This window comes from Lagopus leucura, unplaced genomic scaffold (assembly GCF_019238085.1).
Source record: "Lagopus leucura isolate 7727_CA_CO unplaced genomic scaffold, USGS_WTPT01 Super-Scaffold_1, whole genome shotgun sequence".
Taxonomy (NCBI): domain Eukaryota; kingdom Metazoa; phylum Chordata; class Aves; order Galliformes; family Phasianidae; genus Lagopus; species Lagopus leucura.
The window spans coordinates 10,843,505-10,861,558 of NW_024962250.1; the positions used below are offsets into that span (position 1 = coordinate 10,843,505).

The 18,054-nt window shown below is 40.0% G+C and overlaps 1 protein-coding gene across 1 annotated transcript in view; it reads right to left on the reverse strand.

Moving 5' to 3' along the window:
- Positions 1 to 18,054, reverse strand: part of SMOC1 (SPARC related modular calcium binding 1) — a 124,728-nt gene that overhangs the window by 64,016 nt on the left and 42,658 nt on the right. Inside the window, exons 3-5 of the mRNA XM_042862577.1 lie at positions 12,982 to 13,094; positions 4,436 to 4,535; positions 2,229 to 2,276 (exon numbers count right to left, since the gene is read on the reverse strand). Of these exons, the coding sequence (XP_042718511.1) occupies positions 2,229 to 2,276; positions 4,436 to 4,535; positions 12,982 to 13,094 (261 nt within the window). The remainder of the gene's footprint in view (positions 1 to 2,228; positions 2,277 to 4,435; positions 4,536 to 12,981; positions 13,095 to 18,054) is intronic.

Consider the following 18,054-nt stretch of genomic DNA (forward strand, 5'->3'; position numbering starts at 1 on the left):
AACCCTGAACTGGAGGTATAGAGAGGAGTCCGCTGTGCAGTGAGGAAATTCCAAAATCTAATTCTATTGAGAATGGCCTAAACAGATGACAGAAGTTCCTAAAATGTGCCTCTACAAGACAGATATTATCACTGATCCAGTTTCTGCCAGACTCCTCCTCATTCTGCCCTTTCTGTATTCTTGCAAAGGGAAGACTTTACAGAAAGACTCTAAATACTCAGCTAGAAGAGCCACCAGCCTTTAAAGAAGCCAGACCTCCAGTGAACAATATGCTTCAGGGAAGCCAGGCTGCCTGTTCTCATTTCAGGTTTCGTTACCACAGATCCCATTTTGGATCATGACAACATCAGTCAAGAAATGCTGATGAAAAAGTCAAATTCATTTTTAGACTAGGCATTTTTCACTAGTCAAAAGGGTACTGCAAACTCCCTCAAATTTTAAACCAAATTATTTCAGCTTCTGAAGGCTTTCTCAATTTCAGAAGATCTATACAGACCACGTAATAATCGCTCACAAGGATTTTTTCTAATATGGAGGAGAAAGGCTTATATGGAGGCTTCCAACAGATGAACACATTCAAAACTGGAGAGGATGTAAAGTTTACATGATTGCTTGAAGCATGCTGACCCAAAGGGAAATGTTTTCCTTTTCTTGACAGCTACTGAATGCATAGGATATTTCTCCATCCACGTGATCACACTTCACGTTCCCGAAATAGGATGCCACAGGCAGCACGCAGAACAGTCAATTTATGTTACAAATTTTAGCTTAATTCCTTCCATTTACAGTTCTTCTGTACATTCCAGCCAAAAAAGTTCAGATTTTTTTCCCTTTGCTTCTGTTTCTTATAAAATTCTGTGTAAACTGCTTCTAATTCTAAAAGAGCAAACCAGGACTATTCAGGTAGAAAGCCTACAAACAATACCACTCTAAAATAACACAAGAGCGACTTGCTTGTACTTCAGGCCAGACTAGCAATAGCTGTATTAATAGAATGATAACAATATGTTCAGGTGGCAATTACGCAGGCCGTGAGGTTTAATAGATAATTACAGGTTTACAGAGACATCCTTATCTGAAGTAAGAGGAATGCTTTAGCCTTCAAGTCTTAAATTAATAGTTTTTCTTGCCTCTTTCTTTTCCTTACCTTTTTCTGAGCTCCCATAAACAACAAATAGACTGGAGAGCAGATATATTCAAAATGCATCATTGCTCTGAGCATAACAATTCCTATTAAGTGACAGTCCCAGCACAGAAATGTGTTTCAGATTAAAATCAGGCACCAAGGTAGGCATTTTCTTGCATTTTTAAGTCTCAGGGGCAATTGATTTAGAGTTAGTAGTAACAACCTTGCTTCTTATATCTAAACAGGAACTACTCCCAGGAAACTGTCTTCATTCTCACCAGCAGGAGGGAGATTGCACTCAACACACTTTTTCTACTGTAAGGGGAAGGTAAAAAGTTGACTATGAGCAGGGGGGTTAAGGAGAAAATGGATTGAAAAACAGCTAAAGGACATCTAAAGACAAACTTGATTGCTCATCGCGTATGCTCTAGCGGCCATTCATCCCATGACTATATCAGTGAACATAAATTGGAGGACACAGGGAAGGCCTACTAATACACAAATGAGAGGAACAGTGACACATCCAGCGCCCCACCAGAAGAGGTGAGGACTGAAGAAAGCAGTGAAAGGAAAGATGGCCAATTCTTAATGCACAAAAGAGTAAAGTTTACAAGAGCAGATGAGTTTTAACATAGGTCTGCTCCAATAGGCCAGAAGGTTTTATGCAGATCAGTTTAAAAAACAAAACAAAACAAAACAAACCCACAACCAACCCATACACCTTTACAAGTACATATAAGGTCACAATCATGACTGCAAGTGTTTCCCTAATCTCTAGGGATTTTACTGAGAAAGACTTGTAGCCAACATCAAGGCAAACAAACAAAGGCTATCCTATACTGCTGTCTGTTTGGGAAGCTCTGCTTTCATTTACCATTTCTCAGCTGACAAATACAGAGAAGAGTAAACAGTTTTTCACCCATACAGTAATGCACAAACAAACTGTCATCTTATTTCTCCTACTGCAGGGGGAGGTCTAAAAGCATGTAAGCCTCTTACACATAGAGCTTTGAAACCCAGGTTCTAAGTTATCTCAACAGACTTGGCTGGGGAACTACTTGCTATTACAAAACAACTTGCTGAGGCACAGGACTCCACTCACCTTTCCTCCCTGAGTTACCCTGGCTTGATGGTTTATCAGTTACAGAACCTAAAGTGGAAAAAAAAAAGAAAAGAAACATTTTTAGATGCTGAAGGATCACACAGAACATGTAATATTACCTGAAAACAGTCAATTTCTCAATCTAAAAAAACATCTGTTTTACTTGCCAACAGCTTGGTTTACAATTCAGAGATCCTGTGGTTTCAACCAACTGAGACAGCATAAGGAAGTTTTATGCATTAACGTTGTGAAATTAGGATGTGGGTAAACAAGAGATCTTTAGTATTTGGATCCAGTGATTTGAAAGAGTTTAACACAGCAGTGCACTAGTAAGAAACCTGGAATAAATCCAAGGACAAGAAGGAAAGATCAATAAGAGTCACTTCTTTGGTTTGCAAATATCAAGAAGAACAAATCACAAACAGGTGGGGAGAGCATGCAGGGGATGCAAGGGGCAGTATTCTAAAGGAAAGGGATTAAGAGGGACAATTTCCAGAAAACTGATTTCAGCCAAGCCCTGAACATCCACAGCCATCTGAAAAGAGACATTAGATAAGGTACAGCAGGTACTTGAATAGGACACATCCTGTTTACTTAAATATACAATTAAAATTTCACATAATATATATGATTCTGCACTTGTTTCTACAGTTTTAGTGCTTCAGCGTGAATTTTTCACTAAAACTTCAGCAGAAAAGCACAAAAATCCACAGCAAGCATTTCTTTTTTTGACAAACAGTTTTAGGAAACTGATTCTTCCATGCACCATTACCAAACAGTTCCAGTGACTACTGTCCCTTCAGGAAACATAGATCTGAAGTTGGTTTCAAGGAGGCAACTTTGACAGCACTGAGAGTCCAGTCAAGCCCTAAACTTTATTGCCTAAGCACTTGAACTTGCAGACCAGTTTACCACAGGTCTACTGTCAAATTACAAGAAGGAATCAGGTACACAATACTAGTAGCTATAGGCTAACTTGTAGTGTCCTATAAAACACAGTGACTCTAGATTACTGGTAATGCAATTTTACAAACAGCTCAAGAATAAGTGAACAGATTAATAAAACATATTCTAAAACATGCTCTGCCAGATCTGGAATGGTGGACAAAAGCCAAATTCCCCTATAGATCTTACTTTCTTTCCATGTACACGTGGAACACCAAGCATCCCCTCAAGCCACAATACTTGACCCACTGGTCCACACTCAACTTGAATACTCACGCAAGTCACTGTGTATGCTTATTACCACAGCTCATCCTACAATCAAGAAGATGCTGGAGAAGGTGAGAAGGATTAAAAAGAAAGGTTTGACTGCTACCATGCTCCCACCTAATGGGCAAACTCTGCAAGGTGTGAGAGCAGAAATGCATCAAATACCTGCAAAGTACAAACTGTCCAGCATGAAGCGAAAGGCAACAGTCCCTACATGGGATTACTTAACATGTTAGACAAGACCATGCCTACTTTCTTTTCTTTTGTAGGGCAATGGGTCATCTTTCTAGTGTCATTTCTAAATTCTCCCAAACTGCAGAAACCAGCTTCCCATCTCCCCCTGTGCCTGGTATTTGCAATGGCCACTGCAGCTCTGTTCACAGCCCGTAAAGCTAAAATCTAAACCAGGAATTTGTGCATATGAAAATATGAAGCCCTCCTCCAGCCCCACTCCTTTTGAGCTGTGGCTTGCTGTACTGAATTGTGGGGAGAAACAAAACTTTAGTTTGCTTTAAGTACAGAAAATGATGATTTGCGAAGTCTGAGTGCATTTCTGCCAACTTCTGAAAGCAGCATGACTCCATAATCCAACTTAGTGCAACCTAAGAGCCATTTCTTTTAAGTACAGCTTATGGAATAGGAGTTATCCCATTTGCCATTGGGGACCCCTGTTTTTGGTGTACACAGTAATACTGCAGCTTGTGCCTCAGCAACCACAAGTTTTGCTTCCACTCTGTTACCTTAGAGACTTTTCTCAGTGAGCCTTTTAAGAGTGTTAAGTACCTTTGGTGCCAGGTGGAAATGCCACAGCCCAAGCTTCCTTGAGGGTTCCAAATGCCAGCAAGCAAACAGGGAGATACAAGCAACAATTGCAGTTACAAATGGGGTAAACTGGCTGAGTCACCTGAAAAGACTAAGCACTCTGAACAGGACATGCCCACCCCATGCCCCTTCAGTTATCAAAAAGGTATTTGTTGAAGCCACTCCCACAGTACCTGAACATACAGGAGTTTTGTTCTGTACAGAAGAGCCGCTAATAGGCTTGCCATCAGGTGTCACACACCAGCAGTATCCAGTGTAGGTATGGCACTGCACCTGTTTGATAAAGCAAAGAGCAGGCATTTCATTTCTCACTCTCTCACCCACCACTGCTATTACAAATCACATCTCAGTGGAAGACCCAGCCCTGAAGCATCACAAGGAGATACTTCAGAGCAAGAAAGTCATGTAGAAGAGTATTGTTTGGTGGACACATTTTTTTTTGACCAAGACTTTCTCCTCCCACCTCCCTCCCCAAAGAAAGGCTATTTTTTCTACTCCTTTAGCTGCAATTCAGGAGGTAACAGAAGTTACAGAAACTCAGCTGAGAACACTTCACTTTGGGTATGCAGCAATCATGTCTCAGCTCATCCCACCCTTTGCTAAATGTTGTTTACTATTCACTATTAAATAATCTCTCCTTGGAGTCCCATTGCATCCCAGCTGGAATGAGGAAAGGCCACCTCAGACCATTTCCACAGCCACTGCTTGAGAGAAGCGCTCTGTGGGAGTTGTGAGAGCATTCTGTTCAGTAAACACAGCTAGAAAAACACAACATTTCACTTAATATATTAACAAACTTTCTCCAGACAGATTTGAGCTCACTCTTGTTACTATGTCAACTCAAGCAGCAGGAGCAAGATGCTTGCTCTTTGACTATTGACAAGAATTTCAGAACATTTGATGAGGGATGCATGAGCCAAAAGATGCACAGCACAAGATTCAGTTACCTCATGTTTAAAAAGCTGTATCTGAACTTAACATTTAGAATTCCCTAGCTCTTTCCATCACTGTGGAAAGACACCAGAATATCTAGCTCATATGTGAGAAAAGAAATCCTGACCTAGCCTGAGGTGCAGTCTTAGTGATGTCTATGCAGATATTATTCCTGTGGCACTGTAATTTCATCCAGCTAAACAAATCTCATTACATCTTTTGCCTCATCTTTCACAGAGCGATCAGCATTTAGAAAAAATTGAGGATGCCATTTGACTTCTTTTGAGACAAAAGTAAATGATCATCATACAGGCATCTGTGTGTAAATACTATCAGTTTTCAAAACACTTCCTAGTAAACACGCTTCCAGTTGTGGCCAAATCTGTGCATCAGTAATATCAGCATCCTGGAATGGTATAACAGTTCTTACACTTCTACAAGCCCTAGAGATGGCTCTATCATAGAGTTCTGATAAAGCCATGAAATTTAATCCCTTCAGAAACCTTTTAGTTTTGTTTTTAAGCTGTTTTCTGTCCATTCTCTGCCTTCTCCAAGGAAGTTCACTGAAGTTGATTTCCCTTTTCAGTACTCTCCCCAGAGAACAGAAGAACGATAAGGCATTTGCACCATTCCCTTCATTAGGGATCCTTCAGAACCAGAGTAGTTATTCCCCCTCTTGCTGACAGCTGGCTCTGATTCCCTAAGGTAGCGGAGTTTGTTCAGAGACTTAACGATGGTCTTTTTAAGAGGCTTTGAGTATCACATAAAACATGATCTAAGAGCAATTATGCCACAGTACCACGTGTTTATCTTGGATTTTACTAAAGCACAAAGCAATCATTTTGCTTCAAGCAAATTCACATTTAGCAGCCAAAATCAACAATACTCTCATGTACCCACATTACTAAATCCACTCTTCCTGCTATCTGCACACTTTCTTTTTTATTCTCTCAAAATAACACAAAATTGATTGCAAATTATTTAAAAGCATTATAAATATATTTAATATACTCAGAATAGAAATGCTTGGATTTCCGTGTTTAATGTTTATCTTTGCTGATCTTATGCATATTATTGCATTCCCAACAGCATAAGATGCTGGCTTTACATCTGAGACCTAATAGTAAAAAAGAGCAAGATCATTACACTTTATACTATAGAAGTGTCTGCATTTTGGATCAGTTTTTCAGAACTAGAAATCCCAACTCAAGTGTTTTCAAACAAAGGTACAACGAACATTGTTGGGTTTTTTAATTTCTATTAAAACTTCTATTTCTCTTCTTTAATTTCTATTTTTTTCTTCTTTAACATGAAAATGTGAGAGTATCATTTCTTCTGGAACTCCTAATATAGCTAGCATTTTTTTTTAAATTCAAGTGAATTGAAAGCCCTTTAGTCAAACCTTCAGAAAATAAGAGTTGATGGCAGGGAAGTCCAAAAGGTGTACTGACAGATATAGGACAGACACTGCAACTGAGAGTATGGTATGCACTTTATTCCACTGGAAAGTTACCTATTGCATACCAATTTATGCAATTCAAGGATATTACAGTGATACAAGCAAAGAAATGTTGTGAATAACTAAAATGAAACCTGGTCTCTGTACTGGTATGAGATAGCACCTTTCCATAAGAAATAAGAATAATAAAAAAATAATCTCAAACTGACAGCTTTCACACCAACCACGTATTTCACTGTAGCACAAAATAACTTCCCTACAATGATCAGAAGGAGCAATGAAAACTCAGCCTGTGCCTTTTCATTACTAAAGACAGGACAACTATGAAAAACATGCTCCATGAACCTCAAAAATTTACCTCAGTTGGCTTTCCTGAATGTCTTCATGAAGAGATGTTGCCTTTCATAATGATACCTGGAAGGGTCTCAGCGCATTAAGATGTTATAAGAATATTGGCCTTACAGACTAGAGAGTTTACAGCTTAAAGGTGTGAAAACAAACAACAAAACTGGGATAGTCTTCATCAATTACACAGCACTGCTGGTAGATTTGAAAAATGTAAAGGCAATAAGCTGATCCAGTACCTCCTAAGCATTGTGTGTAGACAAAATAAGACACTGTAAAGCATTAATTGTTCCAGAGTTCCTAACAGCAAGGAACCTTGGAGATTCAGTTGTGTTTTGTTTTGTTTTGCATTTTTTTCAATGAGTTTCCAATGATCTTAGGCTAGAGTTGTGTTTCACATTAAAATTTTCTACTTGAAATTCATCCTCAATCTAATCTTACTCCTACAGTAACAAGATTTTTAAATACTTAGTCAGAAGAGTAGAAATGACATAGGTTTACTGCACAAATCTCATCTTTGGTTACTGAGTTTCTCATTTGGGTTATATCAAAAGTGAGTCTGACTCCTCTTTTTTTTTTCCCCTCTTCTTAATCTTGTGAATCAAGGGGATGGTTAGAATCATAGAATCACTAGGGCTGGAAAAGACCTAAAAGATCATCCAGTCCAACCGTTCACCTATTCCCAATAGCTCCCACTAAACCATGTCTCTCAACACAACATCCAGCCTTTCCTTGAACACCCCCAGGGTTGGTGACTCCACCACCTCCCTTGGCAGTCCATTTCTCTTTTTCCCATCTCTGCTCTGGTTTAAATACCTCACAGGACTTCCTAGACCTGGACTGTGTTCTTTTTTCTTCCAGGCTGTCAGCTGACTACTGTCAGAAGCCTGCCTTTCTTTTACTGACAGCTTTAGGGAGCAACCAGCCTACAACTTAAGTTTGAGCTTCTTTGGGATTTCAGTCCCTTAAACTGTTCTCATCACTTTTTCTGTTCCCTGCTCGCACTTACCTCTTCCCAAATGACATTGTGCAGACACATTCCCATATTCCCACCAAGGCTTTCTGCAGCACCTTTTCTTACATCTACACACTGGTTCAGGAAACATTTGTTTCATGGCAATTTCACTTTTAATATGATTAGGTAAAAGTGATTTGTGGCAAAGCATGTCAGCCATGTTCAAGAGTACTGCCAGCAGACACACTCTGCACAGATACCACTTTAAGCAGGAGAGCAATCCCCAGCTAAAGTCGCATTAATCCTTTCAGAAGTCACTTCAGAAAAGTGACTCTTAACATTAAGGACGAATGATCTTATACTGTCACTTTCCATGAGGTTTCCCACTCGTGTTTTAAAAACCTTTTCCTTTACTCTCTAGACTGGTTGTTCCTTGAAGAAATGCCATAAATATACATATTTATATCTCAGCTGCTCACAGGCAGATTTGAAAGGAAAAAAACAAAGCTAAACAGTGGAAGGAGGTGGCAAAACAGCAAGACATCACAAAAAGCCACACAAGACTATACTCTCAGAGTAAGGTTAAGATTATTCACGTTCATATTCATTTGTCTGAAACGGATTCTGTTTAAAACCTCAGCAACCTTTTCTAAAAAAAAAAAAAACAAAAAAACACCAAACTGCTTGGGGGAAAACTATGAAGAATGCAAGTCTCTCTCAACCCATGGCAACAAGCCCAATGGCACTAGGCAGCAAAAGAAAGTGCGCAGATTACCCAATAGAGCCTGTTGTTTATGAAGAACAGATCACAGCAGGTTAAGTGCAGCATGGAAAGGGAATGGCATTTATGCAAAACACAGCATAACAACAAAAAGGAGAGAGCCAGTCTTGGGAACTGAAACTGGTTTTAGCCATGTCCAATTCTGCACAACAGTACATGACCTCAGTTCTGTACAATTAATCAAATTACTCCTATCAAACAAGCATCCTTATGTTCTGAACAACTCAAATTTTATCTGCCTGCTTATATTACTACTGATTAATCACTAAGAGCTTTTGTTATATAAGTAATATTCCTCACATAGTGACTGGAACATGGAGAAATAGCCTTACTGCATTTTCCAGAATAATTCACCAGGTCTGTCCCTATATACAGTCATTCTGTTGTGCCTTCAATGCCACCACCTCTTCCACACCGAAGATCCACATTACATTTTTAGATGTACAAACAGTACTAAAAGGGAAGCTTGATAAGGTCTTGGAAGTACACGGACTCCTAGAATAAGGGAAGTAATGGACATGGTGCATAGGTACAATTAGAAAAATAAGGAATTAACAGGTGGCTGCTCCCCTTCTTGCAGTACACAAAATTCATTATAAGCAGCTCTGACTAGGAGCATTGGACATCCATCAATATAACTGGTGGCAATATTTCTTTTCAGTCTAGATTTTGCAGGCTATGAAAGGAGTCTATAGGAGTGCACGTAAGACACACACAGAAACACAGAATCACAGAATCACAAAATCACCCGGGTTGGAAGGGACCCCAAGGATCATGTAGTTCCAACCCCCCTGCCTAGCAGGGCCACCAAACATACACATTCAGATCAGGTTGCCCAGGACCCCGTCCAACCTGGCCTTAAACACGTCCAAGGATGGGGCATCCACAAGGACACACTGCAGGGGGCAGAACACCAGACCGGCTATGCCCTGGTTCCTGAGTCTAAGGACTCCTCCAAAGTGTGGTAGATCCAGCCCCCAAACTCAATCAGCTTTGTTCTGCTTGAAATTCAAGGAGCTAGAAAATATAGACTTGAGCTGCCTCAAAAAGCCTCACTTAGCACTGTTTTCTGTGTTCACTCATAGTGCAACATGTCATAGCAATTTGGTTTCTAATCAAGAGGATGATGATGAAACAAAGTCAACAGCTCAATCTGGTAAAGATCAAGTAGGTTCTGTGAACATACTGTTAGCACTACCAAAAGCAGTTTCCAAACCTGCACTGCTTCTGCCCCATGAAATTCTTGTGGGAGCAAGAATTTCCACTCAATAATGAAACAAAAACAGATAGTTTGAAGTCTGATGGCAAGGACAGCAATGTTGGCCTGAACATCTACATGCTATGTATACATCTACAAGGAAGAGGCTCAGCTCAACATCTGTGAGTCAAGCAAGACATCTGATATTCTATGTATACACATGCATATTTTATCCTCTCTCATCAAAATTTTTCTTTCACCTTAAGTATGTCTGCAATAAAAGTTACACGACAGGGATGAAATTGCTGAAAAATCTTCCCCAAGCAACTCCAAGTACAGGGTATACGCTGAAATGTGTGTAACTGGTTAGATTCTTACTGGGACAGGGATCCAAAGCTGAAGATCTTAGTGGATATTCCTCCTAAAACATCACTAACTATGTTGTAAGCTTCCCAGATGAGATTCTGGAGTTTGGATGGAGATGCTCAGAGGGTACTGAACCAGAATAAACTAATAACATCACAGATCTGACTTTTGCACAGCCCCAGGCACTTGAAGAACCAGCCTACACAGCTCTTCTGCAGAGCAGAACCTGGGGGTGCCAATTTTCTGCTAAAGAGATGCAGTGTCCAAGCAACCTCCAACAGACCAGATCTATTTGTGAGCAGCTGGAAGCAAAACCGTTTACGCTGTTTACTAAGATTCTACTTTTTAATCATGCTTTTAAAATCAAGTTAAATTAATTTGAACCAGAAGCTAAAATGTTTGGCTCAAATGCAGATTGAAACCAGTTAGCTTCCTCAGCCATTGTTTTTCATTCACATCTTCGGCAGGGACAACAACCTTAAATGTTGCAATACAACCCATGAAGCTTGCTCCTGAGGTATGTGGAACACAGGGCGTTAAGATCCAAGGAATGATATGAATTTCAGTTAATGCCAATTGCAAAAGGATCATGGGCTTTCCTCCACGTGCCAGGTAAAACAAAAGAATTTTCATGTTCACAGCAGATAGAACTAAATAAAGGAAGAATGTGAAACATCACTTGGCCATCAGATCAGAATACACATTTTTTTCTAAGCAGTTTCATGCTGCTGCTCCACTGAGAACACTGGCAAACCACACTGGCCAGGGAATGTGCAGAAAAGAGGCCCAATAACTGCTCCACAGTCCAGATGCCAGCACCCATCTACCAGCTAAGCCTGTCTAAAATAAAGCTTTATCAACTTTGCCCTCATTCTAGCTTATAAAGAATCACCTGCATCCCCTACTCTAATCTCCAAGAGGCTGATGGACAGCTGACAAACACTACAAGTCAGCTTTCCTTACTCCTTTCTTCTTGAACTACCAAGTTCAACACGCAACAATCAGTTGGCTGCTCTGCTAGGTTTTTATAAGTATTCCATTCCAGTGCCAACATAACATGAGCAACTCTGCACAAAATCCAATTTCAACAATTGGTTGAGACTGCAGTCAGATTTTAAGAAACCGCGGCCGTATCTCTTACTCCCAGCTTCCGAAGATGCTCCATGCTGCACATCAGTATGATGCTGCTCCAAAGAAGTATGCAGAGTTGGCACGATGGAGAAAACTTTCCCCACTTCACCATGAAAAAAAAGAACACAACAACAAAACAAAAACACTCCCACGCAACAGATAATGGGAGGGTAAGGCCAAGGGGGAATACAGACTTTTCATGGGTTATCACAAAAAAATCTTTCCTCTCCTTTTTCCTTAGGCATTGCAAAGTGTTTGAACTAGCCCCAAAGCCTTCTGAGATTCTCATCTTTTTGAAGCCAATATTGATTTTACTTTGGATTTTTTAAAAACCTTCCAAAGACTTTGCAAACAACAACTACCAAATCCTCAGATTTTTCAGAGACACAAGATATCTAGAACAGTGCTAGACATAGGGAAGCCACGACAAAATGTTGCGTGATTTACCCAAGCTCACAAAGCCACCAAGGATGCAGAATTTAGGTTTTTGAGATCTGCCACGGTGAGCACATGTCTTACATTTCCTATCTGCCAGGGAACAGCACACAAACCATTTTTAACATCCAGTTCAGTCAGCACTAGAACACTACTCAAAATGCCAATGGTAACAGCCAAATAATGTTGCACATTTCTACCCTGCATTGGCAGTGTCCCATGACTGGAAGTGTTCAAGGCAAGGTCGGATGGAGCTGTGAGCAACCTGATCAAAGGGGCTTTGAGCAACCTGATCAAAGTGAAAGGTGTCTAGGTGATTCTTCAGATCCCTTCCAACACAAACCGTTTTACGATTAGCAGACCACTCTTCCTCTCCAAATTTCCTTCAAGAGTACTTTCTTTTTGCCACAACTATTCCAACTTCTTTGGGAGCCTGCAGGACCTCTCCCAGTTGAATTGTTTGTGAAAGATTTTCAGTGATCACGATTGACTACTGATTTTGCACAGATATTAAAGGTCAACAAACAATGAGCCTCTCCTGCTAGCCCTGCTTGGGATAACTGCTTCTCAAGAGAAGCAACATTATGAAACAGTCTACTAACCCAGCACACCACTTAGTTCCAGCAAGTAACCACTTAAGAATCAAAACCCTAAACAATTCTCATTACTTCCTTTCTAGATCCTCAAGCCACAACAGGGCAAAGAATAAGAAGAAAGAGTATGTCAACAACAAGTGCCATACAGAGAGAAGAAGCTCAGTAGACCACTCTTATGCTGAGATAGATGAAACACAGGTAAAAGCACAGTGAGCTTGGTTCACCCTGTACTGAGTTAAAATGCACTTTTCAGCACATCTTAAGAGAAAACTTGGTCTCCCCAGCAACTTCCAGTTTAGATGATTTGCTTCTGTGCTACAATGGAGGTAAATGATATCACATATGCATGTGTCTTAAGGTACAGTGACCAAATCAAAATTTCCTATTGGTTAAAGTCCTCAGCTTTCAGCACCTTCACCTTAGTAATCAGGCTGTGTACCCACATTGCCATTCTCACTTAGCTCACATCCTAGCAGTAAATCCTTTGTAGTCACTAAGAGGAAGGCAGTAAAAACTTTACCTGTGTGAATGATCCATCTTCATTGCATTCTGGGATGAAGACTGCTTCCTGGGGCTTCTTTGCCTGTTCCAGTGCTTGAGCTCTCTCTAACCGACACTTGCTTTGGCCAGCATCTACAAGAAGAGAAGCAAACCCCACTTAGATTGCAAATACCCATTTGGATTCTTCATAGCTACCAGGTGCACATTACAGCTGAGAGGAAGAAAAAAAAAAAAAAAAGGCAACAACAACCATTATCTGCACATTAAAAAAGCAGCAATGGAGTTAGCAGTGATGACTCCCAAATACAAATCTATAGCGTCAAACTTTGAAACAATTAATGAAGAGCTGCCTAATTCCTCTTGGCAGCAGCATTTACGGTCATCTACATTAAAGGCTTCTTCCATGCATAATATTTACATAGTGAAAGGTCCTTCTGGAGGAAGTTGTGTTTGTTCAATTGTTAACAGCCTGTAACTGAGCATAAGCCAAATAATTTAAGCTGAGAAGTGAACAATGTGAAAGCAGGGATGGCCCCAGCAAAGATTCTCAGAGCAATTCTAGATGCCAAAATAACCAGTTAACCAGCTAAGCTTTCACCTTCATGTCATTCAGACAAAGTAGATGCCTGTGGTTTACTGAAACCCATCTTCTACCTCTAGTCCCATAGCTTATAGCTAGGTATGCATTACACCGCCTCATACCACCTAATCTGCCAGCAAGAAGAAATGTTACTCTGTGAGCTGAGCTTGAAGGGGTTAAAAATTCAGTTCTGCATTTATTTCAGCTGACGGCTGCATGTAACATGACCTTAAACCCTTCCAGCTCTAGTGCACCTTTATAGAATGTAGGCCCAGATAAGATTGACTGATGGGTCAAAAAGGAGATTTATCCTATATAGATATAGATTGACTCTGTGTTTACATTCAAAAGCACAATGTTTAACAGTACTGCTTTCAGACTGTAAAGGAGGAAAACAGCAAACATCTGCTTCTATGGGACTGACAGGGACCAGCACCTCCTTTCTTTTCACAGGAATCCACAGACTGAAAGATTTTAAGTGTAAAAAAAGTGTTCAAGATGAGAACTTCATACAACTGATGACTCAAGAGACTAAGATTCAGGTTTGCTAATATTATCTATGCAATTTCATTTTAAATGTATCACATTAACACACTCCCCAGTAAGTATTTTAAAAAGTCTTATGAAATTATGGAAATCAGCCCCTTCCTGTTTGGAAAAAAAAAAAAAAAAAAGAAAAAAAAAGATCAATATTTGCAGCAAAGTATTCAGCACAGATATCTGTAGCTTAAGTGTTGGGTTACAGAGCAAGAAGGCCTGCATCAGTTCTGCCATTGACCAACAACCAGAGACCCCACCTCCCTATGACCTTGTATCCCCACTGACCCTATGTAACTCCCATGTTTGCACTGTAATTTGTTTGCCAGTGGTTTGCACAACGCCCTCAGCAAGTAAGCCTTTGATCTCAGGTGGACCTAAGATGAACTCATAAAAAGACTAAGATTATTACAGAGTTTAAAGACTGTCTTAAATTTACACTGAATTTTGAGAAGCATTAGTAGGTTTTATTTTGTTTGTTTGCTGATTAAGTTAGCCTTGATATAACATGAAGGCTGGAATTTCAATTTTTGGATGCAAAAGTGACCAGACAGTCAGACTCTGTTTGCACACCTCCACTGGAGGACAGGTTTGCAAGCTACATGCTAGTTACTTCTGCTGGAGAAGAAGCACTGGCAATGCTGTTAACTGGAATATCTAACCGCCACCTGCAGATTTCCTGTTCAAGCCCAGGAGTCTAATCTAGCTTGGCATGACATAGGACATTATTACAAAAAAGAAATGTAAAGCATTTCCACATAGCATGCACATCAGTGCTTGTGCACTTAACCCTCATGCACAGCAGTACCTACATAACTGAAACTACATGCTTCACCATGATGGTAGGAACAAACTTTTCATGGTACCCTTCTAGCATGAAGATGCTTGGAGCCCAGGTAGAGAACTGTCATCTCCAATCCCTTTTCAATTTGCCTAATGCACACAAAACCAAGCTCTCAACAGAAGGAAAAGATGGTATAAACGTGGTACAATGAAGTGTCTCTATCTTTTCTAGCAATTGTAACAGGTCTTTACATAGCAAACTCTCCTTTCACACAGTTGATCACATTGTGTAGCACACCACCACTACAACAAAGAGTTTAAGAGCTCATCACTGTTGCATCATCCTCTTTCACAATTCAACCTTTTGCTCAAGAGGCATCATTTCAGAAATTGTTGCTGAAGAAGCACAGGGAAGATGGCAAATATTTTTCCTCTTCACAAACACTCGGCAGTAATTATTTCTCCCCTCCTCCCTCATTGATTTCCAAGGGTCGTGCCAGACCTTTTACAGTCTTGACTTGGAATAATCATCTCTGCTGCACAGGCGGGAGAGGTGTGTGTATGCTGCTATCTTTTTTGTCTGTTGTTTCGCAGACTGATCCAGTAAGAACAGTGCCTTTAATATCAACATTTACCCATTTGTTTTTAAAAATGACTGTCAATCCTCACTCCACAGGCTGGTATTTTTATAATGTTTGCAACAACATGTGATTTCAGTGGGATTACTTCACCTTGCTATTTTTGCTTTATTAATTATAAAATATAAAATATTACATAAGTGCCAAGCATTAAAAAGTAGCTGCCAAATGGCTCACCCCGAATATAAGATGTACTTTTTCTTCTCTTTTCTTAAAAATGTTCTCAGAATTATCAAACACCAAGCTTACAAAACAGAATGTCATTACTGCATTCCAGTTTTACATCTCAGACTAAAGAAGACCTTCTCCCCTTCCGTAAGTAAGGTGGGAAAAGCAAAACAAAACAGGATGACCTTTCAAAAAGCCAAGCTGTTTAATAATTTTGTTTTAAACGCCTTCAAGCTTAAGACAGTTTCACTGCAGCTCAGAAAGCTGCCTTTTAAAGAAAATTCATTCTCAGGCTGATAGCTGGCAACCAGGAGACTGAACTACACGTGATGTTTCTGACATCTGGGGCCTAATCTACAGACTACAGGTGCACGTAATTTTGGATTTTGCAATGAAGTTGGCTAGTTACCATGGCTGATCTTATCCATGAATAGTTTATTCAAACAAGACCACCATGTCCCTCATAATATACACAATGCACTCCTGAATAAGTCCCAAAAATTCCAGCACTCTCACTTCAACAGGTAGAGGCAGTTTTGACACAACACAGCATCATGGTATGAAGACTAAAGGTCCTAATAATACAAAGCAAAACATCTTCGGGCATCTACAGAAAGCTAGCAGCAAATCTATACTATGTAACCACAAAAATCTAAAAACTATTTAGATTTGTTTTTATCAAAAGCCCAAAGGGCAAAAATCGATCCAAACAGCAACTATTAATAGTTGCATTAGGTAACCATCTCACATACAAGCCAGACCCCCATCAGACACAAGACAGTCCAGCTATTCTGAAATCAGCACATTCATATCCATTTTCTCCAGCCAATGATTCGCGTCCTCACACGAAATAGGCAAAAATGGGAGCTGAGCCAGCTACAAAAATGTGCTCATCTGTCTCACACAATGTCAATCATTCTCCACACTCCCTACTGTTTTCCATTTCATTTCTAAAGTCCTGCAGTCTCCAACACGTTTCCTTCCATGCTGGCATACTTTGCTGCATCCTTGATACCCAGACACCACTGCTGTTCCCTACCTTATTTAGAGCAGATCTAAAAACATGTCAAAATTTGAAAAAGGATTGAAAATATCAGATTTTGAGAAAGAGGGATTTATTTTTCTCCACCCTTCAATAGGAATAAGAAAGTTCAAAGATGAAATACACTGATCTAGTAAATGGACAGAAAAAAAGAAGGAAAATTTTTCCCTCCCAGTGAGAACAGTAGGTAGAAGAACAAGGACTTTTCAAGCAACATATCACTAGTCACAATGAGATCTCCCTTTCCAGCACTCTAGCCAAAGATGCATTCACCAAGATCTCCCAGGAATACAGGCTGAAGACTTCTGTTACAATTCCCATCAGTAACTTGCAGATTCTTCCTGCACTGTGACTTATGATTGCAGAACAAGTTCTGTACCATCACTTTTCAAAACCAAACACCATAAACCCAAAGGGAAACCTTCTGAATACACCCCAACTCCTTTTTTAATTAAATAGGGCAAATAAGTTCCTACAAATTGCTGGTTAACACTGAACTTAGGTGCTTAAGACACAGATACCCAATATACCTAAAAAAAAAATCACTGAACAATCTTGAGAGCTTGCCAAGACTCATTTAACTAGTATTTGTCCACCATTCCTGTAGAATTTTGTTATTTAACATAAGATCTTACCAGGCCAGCTGACCAAATATCTGGGTACACGTGCTTTGCTGTGTATTTTACACATAGCGCATCTGGAATGATTCTCTGAAATCTCATCAACAAGGCTCCATTTGTCATGGATGCCACAGGTCGATCTTTTTAAGCTACTCTTTTAATCCTTCAGAACTGGTGTGTCCATAAGGGCTGGGAAGGAGTTAGGATAATTTAGTACTGCATGAATTTCAGTGAATAAAAGTTAGAGTTCCTGAAGGAATGACAAGATTTCACCCTTAAAGGCTTCTTGAGAGAGAAGAAAGCGAAGCTGATTCCGAAAGGTTCTGCTCTGTTCTCACTATGGAAAACATTCTGCTTGCCTTAGCACAGTACAGTTCAAGTTATCAGGATATGAAGTTGGAAACCTAAGGTAATCTGGGGCCCAGGACAATGTACTTCCTCTTTTCCTTATTTACCAGATTTCCACTTCCTCCTTGGAGAAGGAGGCACAAGTTAAGACTGCTAATTTCACAAGAATATATTCTTGGATATGGTGTCTACCAGAATTTCCTCCAGGATCCCTTCTAGTTCTACAGGAGTTCCTCTGTAGAATACCTTCGTCACGCAGGAGGAACAAAGGCTGTTCAGCATGAACACAGCGTTCCACTGCAAGTGGTAGAATGTGCTCAAGAACTACTGGTGCTATTCCCTTATTGAGAATACAAGATACAGACCTGTATGTAGT